Source organism: Myotis nattereri, assembly GCF_964212035.1.
Source record: "Myotis nattereri genome assembly, chromosome: 2".
Lineage (NCBI taxonomy): Eukaryota > Metazoa > Chordata > Mammalia > Chiroptera > Vespertilionidae > Myotis > Myotis nattereri.
Genome location: NC_138076.1, coordinates 65,452,461 through 65,469,516, shown reverse-complemented (window position 1 = coordinate 65,469,516; position 17,056 = coordinate 65,452,461). Strand labels below are relative to the sequence as shown.

Genomic DNA, 17,056 nt, shown 5'->3' with positions numbered 1-17,056 from the left:
GTGGGTTCTCGGTGGGAAGAGATTAATCCAAGAACTTATATGCATATATGCATAACCCATGACAGACGCAATAGTGTGGTGAAGGCCTGAGGTGGGGAGAGGGCAGGCTAGAAGGGGCCAATGGGGAAGAGAAGGGGACATTGGTAATACTTTCAACAATAAAGATAAATTTTAAAAAAAAAAGAAAAGAATACAAATTGAGATCAATACATACAATTAGTATCATGGTACACACAGATTAAGAACAATTTGAAGGGCTGGATATTACAATTATTTATCAAATAAGTAAAAAATTAAGTTTATAAGATATGATGCATTAAATAAGAAATATAAACACCTATGTAAACAGAAGTCCCTAGAAGAAAAGAGAAGATAAATCAAAGACTGATATATTATGTTGAAGGAACAAGAATCTTAGGATGAGAATGTTAATTGCATTTGAGTATGATACATAATGTTGAACTTCCCGAGATGCAACAGATCATAAAGAACGTGATTGATCCTAAAGGAAGCACTCTGGTTCATCAGAGAACATACACGTCTTGTGTTATTACTGAAAGGATTTAGAGATAAGGAAAGGGAGTTAGGGAAGGGTCCATGGGAAAGGAATGCACATGTGATGGGTCAGAGATAGCTCCAAGCAGCCAGATGGTTTATCTTACATACACAGTGGACAGAAGAATGTAATAAGACTAGGGGCCCAGTGCACAAAATTCATGCATGGGTAGGGTCCCCAGACCTGGCCAGCGATAAGGGCTGATCCAGGCCTTCTTTCCCCGGCTGCTGGCTGCCGGCCAGGGCCTTCCTTTGTCCTGCATCACCCCCTGGTGGTCAACGCATGTCATAGCAAGTGGTCAAACTTCTGGTCGGTAGAACTCCTGAGCGGACACTTTGCATATTAGCCTTTTATTATATAGGATAAGGGGGAGAAGATGGGGGAAGCACCGGGTGAGCTTTGAAACTTTGAAACTGATACCATGCAGGGAAAAGGAGGAAATTGGAAAAAACACAGGGGACATAAAATGAGGAAGGGTCCAATTAGAAAGTAGCACATATAGACAAAGAAGCTGCCAGAACAAAGAGACTTCACTGATTATCCACCTGGGAACCCCTCCCCATGTGGTAGTTTGTATACACTTGCAATAAATTTCCACATTTTTGCTTAAAATCCTTTGTCCATGAATTTTATTCTTCAAATTATGTAGGACAAGAACACGGATCCAGCTTGCCGTTCAGGGTAGCACTATCAATCTAGCTTCAACTGATTGGACCTCAATTGGCATCCATGTCAAAGACAGCTTTCTATCTACAGGACATTGCTAGCACTTTATGAGACGCTCTGAAATGAGAATTTGATGCCTTGTGCTATGATGTTACCTACTAACTCAATCAGATCAGCTCTTGGGGAGTTCTGTAGTAGAGGATTTAAAAAAAAAAAAAAAAAACTGAACAAAACCAAAAACTCCTAGGAAGTAAAACACATAAGAACCAAACAGCATGCTCTATATAGGAGAGGTGACCCACCTGGCAATTAGAAGTGAAAGAAAACAACAAAATAAACAAACAGGAGGAGAGGCTTCATCATGAAAACAGTCAACTATGAGAATTGCTATTGAGTCAATAAAACTTGTAGAAAAGCTACATTACATGTTGATGTTGTGATACTTGGCACATGCAACTTTTTATGTAGCCTTATTTCCACATGGACCTTTACAATGAACATTTCAACAAATAAGACAAACCAAAGACACTATGTGAGATTACCATCCTGCTCAGCACTGGTGCTGGTGTAAGAGAATTTGAGGCAAATAGGATTTAGTATACTTGAAGCACATGGAATTATACCACTTAAGGTGCATTCTTGGTGAAACATTTTCATGTATGTTCTCTTGACATGTAAATATCCTACATAATCAATATATACATAGTTGAACCTGGGTATACCTTAATAGAAATGAATTAATTTTTATTAAAAAAAAGGGGGGGGGGGAAGATACATTAAATTCTAAATATTCCAATCCACACTGCATATTCTCTATATTCCCCCAAAAAAGGAACATAGGCTGTTAGTTAACTAATAAAAACAACACATAGAGCTTTTATATGGATATGAAAGCCAAAATGCTCTAATTTACTTGGGAGGAGAGACCATATAAGAAACCTTCTATATCCATAAATATTACCAGGGGAAAATCATTTGGTATTCATGTTTTTCATATTCTAATTTGATTCTATATGATTTATAGAATTTATGTGGCTTTTATGTAAAACCCAGAATTTTAGAACTTAAACTTTCTCAGGCATTTATTATTATTTTATAATTTTACTAATGAGCAAACTGAAGAAAAAGAGGTAAAAGAAGATGATGATCAAAAAGGTAGAATATGCAAATAATGATTTAGTTAATCTATTTTAATAATTTACTTTTTATTTTACTTAGATTGATAGTAGAGTAAATAAGAATGAGGAATGCAGTTTTGGAGAACTCAAAGTTAAACTATCCTATATAATAAAACCCTAATATTGCAAATCGACCACATGGCAGAATGACCTGCTGAATGACTGGTCACTATGACATGCACTGACCACCAGGGGCAGACACTCAACTCAGGAGTTGCCCTGGTCCGGGCCAGCAAGTGGATGGTGTCAGGCCACCAGCCAAGGGGGGTGCCAGTGGGGGGCCCCCCCTATTGCCCTGCCCGCTGGTTGTCCTGCAGAAGGAGGAGATTAGCTGCAGCGGTGGGGGGCGGGGCAGCCAGCAGGTAGTGCCAGACTACCAGCCAAAGAGGGTGCCAGTGGGGGACCCCCCCAATCACTCCGCCAGTTGCCCCACAGATTGGCCCTGATAGCCGGCCAGGCCTAGAGATCCTACCCTATATATTGGGAACAGTCTCTTAGATTTAAAAATTAAAACCTGGCAAGGCTACTCTAACACTGAAAAAACAGGATGATGCAGCGATGCCATGCATGGACTCTGGCTTGCACATTTTGTGGTCAGCCCTGATTCTGACACTTAAAACTGTGTTACAAAGCCAATTACTTAACTTCCTCCTGCTTCAGTTTTTCCACCCATTAAGATGAGGAAAATGGTCCTACTACTTCAGAAGGATAATTTTATGTACTACTTTTTATAATCAGGGCAAAAAAATGTACCTGTCCTTACAACAGCAAGATGCCTTTCACCTATATGTAAAGTATGGTCACTGGTGCATGTAGTGTCCTGTATTGCAAGAGGGATGTCTTATTGCTGGTTTAGGCCTGATATCCTGTGAGGTGTCCCAGATTGTGAGAGGGCGCAGGCTGGGCTGAGGGATCTCCCCACTCCTCCCAAGCACGATTTCATACACCGGTCAGCTGGTCATTAATATTTGTTTTTGAAATGCTCTCTAATTTTGCTTGTCTATTAACGTCTAAATCAGTGGATTTGCAATTACACAATCTTTCTAATGTGTATATTCAAAGTATATGAAAGACACTTAGTTAACTCTCTGTCATATTCCAGGTCTTCAAAAAAAGTAATTTGCATTTCATACAATCCCCATGATACAAAGTGCAAATTCAATAACTGTTAGTCTTTATTAAATTCCTCTTTTTCAAATATTTGTATGGGGCTTGACAATTATCATTGTTAGAATTTTTATCTACTTAATGACCTTGAATTGGTAGTGAATTAGGAAACTAAGGCTCATAATTTAAGTTCTGGCCCCAAATCATGTCAATATTAAATAGTAGATGCAAGACAAGACTCACAACCAGATCTTCTGATATAAGTGTAGTTCTCCCATCTTCAGGTTACTCCACAGTAAAGATCAAGTGAATCCGATCATATTGACCCTTGGTAACAGCTGAGGAGTCACTTTTTCTCTAAAACTATATTTCCTTCTCCCCATGGATTTTCCAAGATGGAAATAATGCAAATATATAACTAGACTTGTTATCCAGTAATGTGGAATGAGTCATCTTAATCCACATTAACTGTTTCTTTTTCTGAACTATATTGTTCTGGCCTCTCCATGATTGCACTGCATTTGTTATATCAAATTTCATATATTAAATGAATGTCAGATTGTGAAAAATTTGTGGATAGTTTGAGGTTTACTCATTTTGGCATTGTTAACATCTCTCTCAATAATTAAACGCACATTGGTCAACACAGGAAAATGTGAAGAACTTTAAAATAATGCTCCAAATAAGCCCTGGTATACCTAAAATTAATAATAACTGATGACAATAATACTACAGTTTTATATATCTTTTCACTATTAATAAAAATGTTTCTAAAAGTAGTATCAATAAAGTAAGAAATCTTACCTAGACCATGTCGATGTGTTGACATCGGTGGTAAGACCGTCCAAGTCTTTGTTTTGGGATTGTAACATTCAACAGTGTTCAATGTCTTTAAGCCATCTCGACCTCCAATTACAAAGAGTTTGTCATCAATAACAGCCACACCAAACTGCAATCTCCGGCCATTCATCATCCCTGCCTGGATCCACAAATTTGTTCTGAGGTTATATTTCTCTATGGTTGTAGCTCCTGATAAAACACAATCACATAGTCACCATTTACTACTACAATATACAACTCGATCCAGTTGTACAAATTATTAGTAGTGTAAATTTAGGACATGAAAATGTCATGTCCATTTTTCTTAAAGAAAACATGTCAGGAAAACAAAGGGAGTAGTAATTTAGTTACTACTACACTTTCTCTACCTGGTGAATACTTATGATCAAATAGACACAGATGTTCAGCTTTTTGAATTACATATTGGTGTCATGATAAAATATCAGTTAAATGGAATAATTTTGGGCATTATACAGTTCTAGCAGTAGATTTTACAAAGTCCCTCTATCACTGTTTGCCATTTAAAAAGTATATCATAATCCTAGCCTGAAAACAAATTAACCTTTTTAATGCCTAAGCTATGCATATTATATGTGATTCTGAGAGTTAAGAAGTTAATTTAATAATCTATTTACCATGTTTCTCTTTAAATTTGTCTTATGCATTAAAAACAAAACTTTTAAAAGTCAATTTTAAGATATGCAAACAAATGTCAGTTGTGCTTGTTTTTTTTTTTTTTAATCCTCACCTGAGGATATTTTTTCCATTGATTTTCAGAGTGAAAAGGATGGAGGAAGAAGAGAGAGAGAGAGAGATATCAACTGAGATAGACACATCGATTGGTGTTTCCTGCACTTGCCCAGATTGAGGGGTGGGGGGTAAGGGCGGAGAGCAAACCTGCAATGCCCTTGACTGAGAATTATTGAATGCAGGCTGATGCTCTGACCACTGAGCAAACCAACCATGGCAGTATGATGCTTTTTTAAAAAAAATCTTTTTAAAAAATGCATTTGGAGAATACTTCAATAGAATTTAGAGACACATGATGATCTATCTTTATCAATCATGTTATTATCTTTCCTAAAAGCTTTTTATGTATAGAGGCCTGATGCACAAAATTTGTGCAAGAGCAGGCCTTCCCTCCCCTGGCCACCGGCATTGTAAAAATCTTATAATCATAACAGTACTTTTTGTGTGATTAATAAGCAATCAACATCTATATTTCTCCCTGCTGTAAATAGAATCCATTTATAAGATAATAATAGTCTGATACATAGCTATGTGTAGAGATATAAATGTAAGTATACCACTAAGCTTAATGCTGGATTTTAAGTGGATATATAAATCTCAAAATCCAGCATTATTTTTGGTTTAAACTAATTTAACTAATTATATATATATATATATATATATATATATATATATATGAATGCCTACTTCTCATTCAAAGCCATAATTGTAATTATTTGTATTATTTGTAACAGTTCACCTTAATAACTAAAAATTATTACTGTTAAAATCTTAGAAAAATCAAATATTTAGGGAAGTTGGCAAATCAGATAAGCAAAATACAAAAATCAATCAACGTAAGGTTTTATAAAATGAAAATCACCTAGATCATATAAAGAACATAACTTATTTCAAATAGTCCACTAGAAGTAAATTATTTAAAAGTCAAAGCAGCAGGATAGTGACTAGTTCTAGATAAAGAAAAAAATTAAAGCTATTAAAATAAGTCAATTTGAATGAATGGGAAGAATCATACTGAATTTTAATAATATGGCTTGTTATTTTATATGTGAAAATTATTTTCTTACATAATTACAATTAATAAAATAATGATATTTTGTACAAGGCATTTATAAAATTATATTTGCATTCCCTAGAAATTCAATTGTAAAATATTAGGGAATACATTTTTAAAAGCCAGACAATCTCTAAATACAAAGGAGTCTTGAGGAAAAGAAATGGCCTACTAAATATTTTTAAAAATATTGTATGCATATAGAGATTTTAAAAGTTGCCTTATGATGAAGAATAATTACTATGTTAATGACTCTGAGAAGAATTCCAGAAAAAACTCTAATACATCTATAATAATAGAAGTGTAATATGCTAATTAGACTGGACAGCCAAACGACCTTCCAGACATCCTTCTGGATGAAGCTGCAGTGACAGGGGCCAAGTCAGAGGTGGTTAGGGGCAATCAGCAGACAGGTGAGCAGTTAGGGGTGATCAGGCAGGCAGGCAGAGTGGTTAGGGGTGATGAGGCAGGCGATTGTTTAGGAGCCAGTGGTCCTGGTTTGTGAGAGGGATGTCTGACTGCTGGTTTAGGCCCGACCTTGCAGGATCGGGCCTAAACCTGCAGTAGGACATCCTAACCCATGGGTCCTGGATTGTGAGAGGGTGCACCAGGTCTGTACTATAAGTATAATATAATAAATATGGCTGTTCCAATTAATGTAAAACATTTTATTACTCAAAAGAAGCAATGTTTATATAGCTAGGTATCCTTTGGAAAGAAATGAATAAGTAAACTTGGACTCTGCCCATTCTTTACACCAGAATGACTTTAGCTGAACCAATAACTAAAGCACAACACACAAGGCCACAGAACTCACCAAGTGTTTGGTTCTCTTTTCAGGGCTCCACATCAATAAACAGACAGGGACACTGTAAAAACAACCTGCTCTGGGTCATGCACTACTAAACCTTAAATGTCTTTGAAGATAAAAAGGAGGTGTTTAATTTTTACTTTGAGGTAGGAATAAAATCAAAGGCCCATGAGGGAAAGCCACAAGACCAGGAAATTATATTTATCTAAATATGTCACATATGAAATACACAAGCAAACAGAAAACCAAACAAACAAAAGGCTAAGAGCATTAACAACAAAATATTTTTATAAATATAACAAAAGATTGATTTCCCTGATACATAAAAAGTTTTTTTAATAAAACAAGAAGTAAATATACAGATAATCTATAATAGAATTGTAGACTTAAAACTTACATACTTTTATTAATCAATGTCACCCCAATAAATTAAATAATTATTTTTAAAAAGAGATGACTTGGAAACATTAAATAGAAGTAGGCTAATGACATGAGCATGCAATTAATATGAAAGCTATGTTCATGACATGCAAACTTCAGAAATGTATGTATGCTTTCCTAACAATTAAGTAATTCTAAAAAATTTCCAAAAGGGTTAGAAAATGAAACATTTTGATGTTGACATCAAAACCAGCTGACTGCTCTGGCCAGTGTGGCTCACTTGTTGGCGTGTCTTCCCTTGCACACAAAGGTGACTGTTTGGATTCTAGGTCAGAGTTAGGGCATATACCTAGGTTGTGGGTTCAGTCTCTGGTTGGGGCAGGTAAGAGAAGCAATCATTTGATATTTTTCATGTCTTTCTCTCTCTCTCCCTTTGTCTTTCTAAAAAAATCAGTAAATATATCCTCAGGTAAGGATTAAAAAAAGTAGCAACAAAACAAAACAAATCGCTGGATGACATTAAATTGATGCAACTTTCTGGGAGGTGTGAAGTGTGTGTGTGTGTGTGTGTGTGTGTATGTGTGTGTGTTGTGTGTTTTAAAATACATAGTAAATTTAGGAAATGGGGTACTTGAGTGTTTTTTTTTATTTTTAACTTCCTATTTTATATATTTAGCCATAAATATGCCTTAGTTCTATAATTAAAATACTAATTTGTTACATTTAAAGACAGCTTTTGGTATTGCTAATAATGTCCTAAGAAATGGACTATTTTGGAAAGGTAAGCTAAAGAAGGTAGTGTTGTGATCGTCATTACTTCCAACAAAGTGCTCATATCTATATACTAGTATACAAAAGTCTAAGCGACTGAACAACTGAACGACTGAACGACTGGTCAACCCGTCACTCTGATGTGCACTGACCACCAGGGGGCAGACGCTCAATGCAGGAGCTTCCCCCTGGTGGTCAGGGAGCTTCAACAGCAAGAGTGCCGCTCAGCTGACTGACCCGTGAACCTGCTGGCATCTGGTGTCCGTTGGTCAGCTAAGTGGTGCTCCCGCTGTGGGAGTGCACTGACCACCAGGGGGCAGCTCCTGCATTGAGCGTCTGGCCCCTGGTGGTCAGTGTGCATTATAGCGACCAGTCAACTGGTCATTCGGTCATTCAGTCACTTGGGCTTTTATATATAGAGATATTTTTTCCTATACATAAATACCTATGTTAAAGTTTACTTATAAATTAGGTACAGTAAGAGATTAACAAAAATAACTAATAGTTAAATTGAACAATTATGACAATATATTGTGATGAAAGCTGTGCAAATGTGTCCCTTTCTCTCTCTCTCTGATAACCCATTTGATAATTGAGAAGGCTGCTAAGTGATTAATGGGTGGGTAGCAGAGTGTGGAGATGCAGGACTAAAGGTTGATTCATGTCTTGGGCAGGATGGAGGAGGATGGTACACAATTCCACCAGGCTGGCTACTCAGTACAGCATGCAATTTAGAACTTATGAAATGTTTATTTATGGAACTTTTTGTTCAATATTTTCAAAGCATGGTTGACCACAGGTAACTGAAACTGTGAAAGCAAAACTTTGGATAAGGAGGAAATACTGTAGATTATTAAAATACCTTAGGTTCCAACAAACACTTTCCACATAATTATATTAGAATGTTTCTAGCTTTCATTAAAAATATGGGCACTGGTGAATGAAAGATTAAATGCCTATAATGATATTTGGGTTCTAGTTCTTAGTATTACTGATTGTATGGCAGAAATTGTACAATCATTAAAATGTCTCTTCATAAGTGTAGTAAAAGAACAAGAGTTCTCCACTTAAACTGTAACCTCCTGCAAAATACATGCTTGCCTTTTTCATAAACCAGCACCCACCTTAACCAAGATAAATTAATTGAAGGTTCCCTGGGATCTACTGGTATTTATTCATGTCAAGGTGAACGCTTAAATTAGTAACACATTAGGTAAAAGTATAATGACTTCTACTTATCTTTAAATCTTTTACTTCTTATTTTCTGTGAGCCTCTAACATAGCAGTAATTTAAGCTAGCCCTGAGGAGTCTCACTCATTGCCAGAAAAGAGCCACACAGTGGAGGAGTAAGATCGGGAGTGCATAAAACACATGCGCCAACACACACACAGGCTCATTCCCCTGTGGGTCTCAAGTAATTCCATTACTGTATATTCACAGGGAGATTGATAAAAATAATGTACTAGGCAGTCAAGGATTTATAAAGATAGTGGTCATTTTATCACAACACATGAATTTATTACTCAATCCACATTCACTGAAAGACCTACAGAATGTGGCGCCATTCTATGACAACTAAGAAGTAAACTGAAGTTATTGATAGACTCAATTTTGAGAAATTTGACCTACCATTTTAACTTTGATCCACCCTCAAAAGGGACACAAGAAATAGTAATAGCCTAGAATAGATAGTCACTGAGCTTTGTCTCTTTCTAGTGAAGCTGAGGCTACGAAAGAAAACTTTGCCAATAGATCATTCACTTTTCACCTGAGAGAGCCTTTTCTTCACTTTTCAGTGAAGTCATGACTTCCGGGATCTGAAAGTTTCTTGTCTGCTGACTCACTGGGAACAATATAAACAACTGACATTTAACTTAACAAATGAGCATATTTTTTTTTTCCTGATCATAAACATTTTTTAAATAAATAGATACTTTAACTTCATTTAGTTTTTCCCTGAGATCTTTGGGGAAGTATGGTGGTTCCCTAGAATATTGCTTAGCGGCCCAGTAAGGAGACATCTATTCCATAAAACAATCCTTTGTGTCTGAAAAACAAACCGGGCTCAGGTTGATATGATGTCATTCATGGTTTTCAGTTGTTTCTATGGCTCTGTGCAAACTGATGACCTTAAACTGGTAATCTCTAATGATATACTTCAAGTTCAAAAATAAAGTACTGAAGTGGAACCAAAGTGACTGAACGGAGTTACTGAGGCAGACATTCAAAAGGGCAAAGATGAAAGAATACGCTTTCTCTTATTGTATTGTTTTTCTTTAAAAAAATTTGCACAGTATTTTTAAGTTATTTCTCCCACCTAATTGCAAATGCTCAGGGTTTTTTTCTGACCGGGGAATGCTAAGTGAATCATTTTCTTAAGCCACATGATGATTACTATTGAGTTAAATGCTTTAAAAACTACCCAGTTGTAGAATTGCAGTATGAAAAGCTTTTCTTTAAAAGTTCTTGATAGAACAGCTTGTCCAGTTCAAGCCAAGGAAGTAAAAATCAGGTCAAGATGGTTAATCCTACCTCTTTATTTCACTTTCCATTTTTGCCTTTCAACAATACTGATAATAATGCAGAGTAAAGAGGCACATTCAGGATAAATTGACCTGGCAAAGTCCTTTGAATAAGAAGAGAAATATATCAGGAGTTATCTCGAGGTTAGATAATTTTTAAATTTTAGATATGTGAAAATCTGAAGTACACATTAATTATATTACCATGATGTAGGCTCTCTAATAAAAGATTCAATAAAATAATCTCAAGAAAATAATTTTTATTTTATATTTAAGAATAGAAGCTTTTCTGGTCTTTATGTTTTTTAATTATCAATATCTCCTTATTATTAGCTATATTCATAAAATTTGTTTTGCATTCATGTGAAAGAGGTAGGGCTGTCTCATCAGACACCAGGCTTAGTGAAAATCGATAACTGACCTGTGGCTGCGACTAGGCTGTCAACAAGGGGGCAATGCAAATACACAGAAATAAAAGACAGTTTAATTCTTCTCTTGTCCACTCAATCAATTACTATCTAAGAGAAGAGTCACTGCCACTGTGACCTTGACATGCCATCCGCCTACTTGGTATATCTTTGACTGGGCTCCATTCAGTGTTCACACCTATCTCCCATAAGATGATAAGCAGCACAATGCAATAATGCTATTTTCTTAAGTGCTTTTCTCTCTTTTGCATTAAAAGAATATCAGTTTGAAACATTTTCAGCTTTTAACTCTTTGTTTAATCTTTTTCTTTTTTTAAACTAAATGGTTCCAGTAAATGCCTTAGTCCCAGCCAGAGACCCTGTGCTTGCCTGCTGCCACACTGTATGTAGGAAGCACACTGGCTGCTTCATGTCAAGAAGAAAGTGTTGCCTCGTAGAATCTTGATTCTCCTTCAGCCAAACAGAGGCTGGTTTTTCATAGGCTTGTACCTACAAGAAGGACTTTGCAGTTTCTATCAGCATTATACCCTAACATTCTAGTCCTATTTCTCTGTATGAAACAGCATAATTCTACACTATCTCCTCAAGTATAGACAGCCCTGGCTTGCATGTTTCCGATATCCATAGATTTCAGTTACCATGCTTTGGTTAAATAACACCAGTCTCCCTATAAATTTCAGTTACTATAATACAGGGGTTGGCAAAGTAGGTGTATAGTTGTGAATATGTGAAACACAAAGTTTATTCTTGTTATCGTTTATTAATTATTGTATTATTTATTTGTATTACAACTATAAACCTACTTTTGCCCACCCCTGTTTTTAACTGTGAGTAATTTGCATAAAGTACATACTTTGCTGTTAGCTCTTCAGCCCACAGATGCACATCATAATCAGTGGCCAATCATGTCACTTCTCTCAAAGTCAGAAAGGTGATTAATTATTGCACTTCTGTTATTGAGCTCACGCACAGGCTATTCTGTTGCCTTTTTGTCTTCTAGTGACAGAAGTCATTTTACAACATAAAATGGATAATTAAAGTGAGAATTGGCCAACAAAGATATAAGTGGAGTATAAAAAGAAAAAGTGATAATGATGGAATTAAACTTACAATGGAATCTCAGACTTCTATATCAGCAGGTTGGGGATTGCCTCAGGAGCTTTAAATAACCCTATCCTCAACTTAAAGAACTGGGCTTTCTACACAAAAGAAATTGGAATCAACCCTGCTAAGCCTTCCACTGAAGTCTGCTTGTATCTTTTCTCCACTCACAAGCAGTCTGAGCTTGCTCTCAATACCTCAAGGAATGCTCGTAGGCAGATAAGCAGGTAGTGCAGGAGGCTGCTTATGATGGGACATTATAAACATGCACAGAATCTGCCTACTCTAGCTGACAGTAAATTGGAGTTGGGTCAAGGGAATGTGACATTTGGCAGCAGGATTTCCTAGAACTATGGTAGAGAAGTCTATTTTTTCTATAACAGTGGCTGGAAAACTGTTCCTGTAAAGGGTCAGAAAGTACCTTCTTATGGGACCCTTTGTTGCAACCATATAGTCATTATAGGGGGAAGCAACCATAAACAATGGGTAAACAAATGAGCGGGTCTCAATAAAACTTTATAGCCACTGAAATTTGAATTTTATGAAATGCAAATGTTCACTAAATGAATCATGAAATATTATTCTTTATTTGATGTTTTCAACTATTTTAATATAAAAACGAAAGCCATATGAAACAGATGGTGTGATAGATTTGGACTGTGGGATAGTTTGCCAACTTTTATTCTTAAATATCAATAAAATATAAATATTCAGAGAAAATGTCACTTTAAAGATGTTTAGTGGTCATAATAATGTTGAGAAGTCTTCATTTTAGAAAGAAACAGATTGAATTTCCACATAAAAATTTATATATAATATTTCACTTATCAGAGTGGCCTTTTGCAGCCAATCTTTATAAATAACAACACTGTCCCCTCATCCTGACCCTCCATTACCCTTTCTTTATATTATATTTCACTATAATTCATCATCACATTAACTATAATAGTCTGTATGCTTGTTTATAGCCTCCTGAAGATAATTTAAGCTACAATAGGCCAGGAACTTTTCATGTTTAGTTCACCAGAACCAAGAACACTGACTGGAAATTAGTAGGTACTCAACAAAAGAGTGAGTTGATAATCTGGGAACCCTAGAAATGCTTAGAAATGGATGGTAGAAAGACTACAATTATAATCCAATTTCATAATTGATATATTTCAATTATTAAAGCACAGATCTTTTAAAAATTTATTTGTTTTACTAATTTGGGAGAAAAAGCAAAATTATCAGAAAGGTGCATTTTCTGCTCAACATGTGAGCACCTAAAAATGATTTTAATCCAATAGAATTATAATTAGTAAGACTGTAAGTATATGGCACTATTATTTATTCATGAACATGCTTTAGAGGTAGACAATTTTCTCCAATGTTTATGTTGGTATAAAAATTTTTCCCTATGCAATATGGTGATTATTTATATAAGTATCATTTATATGAATATCTTATTGTCTTATTTTCTCTCCTGTGTCACCTCACTATATTTCATAGAACCCCCTGTAATCTCATGCCTCCAAAGTTCCTAGATGGCTTCACCTTATTTCATATTATAATTAGGAAATTCAGCCACAGGTTGCTACTGAGTTCTCTTGCAGTCTCTTTGATATCAAACATCTTTGAATGACTTGTAATAGTTTAGTCTCTTTACATACTCTACCTCATTTAATTATAATAAATTTTATAGAAATGGAACATAATACTGAGAAAAGAGAAAGTGTACTAGAATTTTAAGTGACATTCATAGATTTGAACAGGCATTTTTCTGATTTTAAAGACTGCTTTCTCCACTAGGAATGACACCTGCTTTCAAAGACTTCTGGAGTTCAAATCAGAATCAACCTGGTTAAGTCTTCCCTTAAAGTCCGCTTGTATCTTTCCCCCATGCACATGCTTTCATTTCCCCACTGGCTGTATTCCAGCATGACAATTTCTCTGCATTTTTGAAGATGTCATATTTCTTCAACTGTAAAACTTCACATTTGATGTATCTCTAGTCTGGAATTTGCCGCCATAACCACTCTGACATTTCAATAATGTGCTAAACTAATGCCTAGTAATTCTTTAGGTTTTAGCTAGGAAAAAAAAAAAAAAAAGGCAGCATCAAATACTTCTCTTGCACTCCCTTATTTTTCTACACTAGACTAAGATGGCTCCCAAACATTGTACTGATTGCACTTGTAATTCCCTTCTGATAACACTCATTTTACTCATAAATATTTGCCTTACTATTTGTTTTCACAGATTAACTTGGCACCTCTTGGAAGCAGGGTTCATATGCATAATGTTCACCATGGTCACAAGTTCTTAGCATAGAGCTTGGCACAAAATAGACGTGCATCATTGTTTAATGCATATATATCCTATATAAAAAAGGCTAATATGCAAATCAACAGAACAGTGGAATGACCGGTTGCTATGATATGCACTGACTACCGGGGAGCAGATGCTAAATGCAGGAGCTGCACCCTGGTGGTCAGTGAGCTCCCACAGGGGGAGCATTGCTCAGTCAGAAGCTGGGCTTATGGCTGGTGAATGCAGCGGTGGTGGGGGGAGCCTCTCCTGCCTCCAAGGTAGTGCTAAGGATGTCTGACTGCTGGCTTAGGCCTGCTTCCCAGGGGGAGGGGGTCTAAGCCTTCAGTTGGATATCCCCCAAGGGCTCCCAGACTGTGAGAGGGCACAGGCCAGGCTGAGGGACTCCCCACTCCCCGGATCCCTAGTGCACGAATTTAGTGCACCAGGCCTCTAGTATGATTATAAGAAAAAAGCAGAGGAGAGGACAGCGCTCTGAATTTTCATAATATCTACAGAAAATTGTGCCCATAATTTATCAGTCCTATGAGATAGCATTTGGATCCCAGTTTTCACTGAGCTAAAGAAGAAAACAAGGCATGCTTACATAGTCCTTTCTAAGGCATAATTTAAACAGGTAATTTCAAAAACTCACACCACATATTGTATATCATATGGTTTTGTATTGTATTATATTGTTTTTTAAATTAGTCACGAAAAATTAATTCCAATTTTTTGGTATGCTACATTTTTTTCTTTCTTTTCCTTTTCTTTCTTTTTTTCTTTTTACATTTTGTTGATTCCTTTCCTTTGCCTCAATACCTTTTAAGGAAAGACAAAACAATTTTAAGATAAAATACTAATGTTTATTTAAGGAAAACACAAGTTAATAAGGTGTGGAAAATACTCTTAAGCAGTAAAAGCACAATGGAAATACCTGGGATTACCTTGAAAATGTCCTAGTTACCCTTTAGATACCCCGAGACATGGGGGTTCAATAAGCTTTCGCTTCACCAAAAGGAAAACAAATAAAAAAAAGGCTTTCTGAGGTTTGCTATTAAGTGCTATATTTTTTATTTAAGTTTATGAAATATATTTAATATCCAATTCTTATCAGGCTGAGGATATGGTAAAAATTCTTAAAGGTTTTCTTCAAATAATTTACTTCTGTTTTATTTCTGATTTAATCAGGAAATCTTTTTAAACTCCTTGTATTATAACATTCTTTTAAGCCTCTAACTTACTGGATAAGTGTATTAATAAAGAAACTTCGTTTTATTTAATGCTAAAATGAAACACATTTATAATTCTTATAAAAGTTATTTTTTAAATAATTTCTTTAATCTCAAATGACTACTGTGTAAGATTAAGGAAATTCAAATTCTGGCAAACAGCTAACGGATTAGACTCCATAGCTCAAATTTTTTTAATGTTCTAATAATTCTATTAATTCACCATATTTAAAAATTCAAGTTAGTCACATGCTTTTGTTCTTGAATAATAGTGATTTTTGTACTAACTAACATTTATTTATTGTTTATTTTTTAGTCCTAGCCATAAGCTGACCAAATTCAAGCAATGTTTTTGATTATTTATTTATTTAAATGTTATGTGTACACTCCAAAAAATGCAAGAAGGAAGACTTCCAAGCTCTTTTTAGAAGGCAAGCATTATCCTAGTTCCAAAACCAGATAAAGACACCACAAAGAAAGAAAATTATAAGCCAATATCCCTGATGAACATATATGCTAAATTTTTCAACAAAATATTAGCAAATTAGATCCAGCAATATATTTAAAAAATCATACACCATGACCAAGTGGGATTTATTTTGGGGATGCAAGGTTGGCACAATAATCAATAACCAAAAAATGTGATACAACACATACACAAATTGCAAGATTAAAATTACATTTTCATATCAATAGGTTCAGAAAAAGCATTTGATAAAATTCAGCACCCATTTTTGATAAACACTCTCAGAAAAGTGGGAATAGAGGAATCATTTCTCAGCAAACATCATGCTCAATGAGCAAAAACTAAGAGCAATTCCCTTAGGATCAGGAACAAGACAGATGTCTGCTTTCACAACTCTTATTCAACATAGTACTGGAAGTCCTAAGCACTGTGATCAGACAAGAGGAAGAAAAAAAAAGGCATCCAAATTGGAAAGGAGGAAGTAAAGTTGTCACCATTCACAGATGACATGATATTGTATATAGAAAACACTAAAGACTCCACTAAACAACTACTAGATCTAATAAATGAATTCAGGATAGAAAATTTATACCCAGAAATTGGGGGTATTTTTATACCAATAATTAAATATCAGAAGGAGAAACTAAGAAAACAATCCCATTTACTTTGCAAAAGCAACAAAAAATAAGGTACCTAGGAATAAAGTTAAAAAGTGGTAAAAGAGCCGAAACCGGTTTGGCTCAGTGGATAGAGCGTCGGCCTGTGGACTGAAAGGTCCCAGGTTCGATTCCGGTCAAGGGCATGTACCTGGGTTGCGGGCACATCCCCAGTGGGAGGTGTGCAGGAGGCAGCTGATCGATGTTTCTCTCTCATCGATGTTTCTAACTCTCTATCTCTCTCCCT

General features: G+C 35.6%; 1 protein-coding gene across 1 annotated transcript in view; it reads right to left on the bottom strand.

The window, feature by feature from the left end:
• The window catches only part of KLHL1 (kelch like family member 1), a gene marked incomplete at its 5' end in the record, with an annotated part of 247,599 nt that overhangs the window by 75,860 nt on the left and 154,683 nt on the right, over positions 1 to 17,056 (bottom strand). The window contains one exon of the mRNA XM_081083892.1: positions 4,312 to 4,536. Coding sequence (XP_080940018.1) covers positions 4,312 to 4,536 — 225 coding nt within the window. The remainder of the gene's footprint in view (positions 1 to 4,311; positions 4,537 to 17,056) is intronic.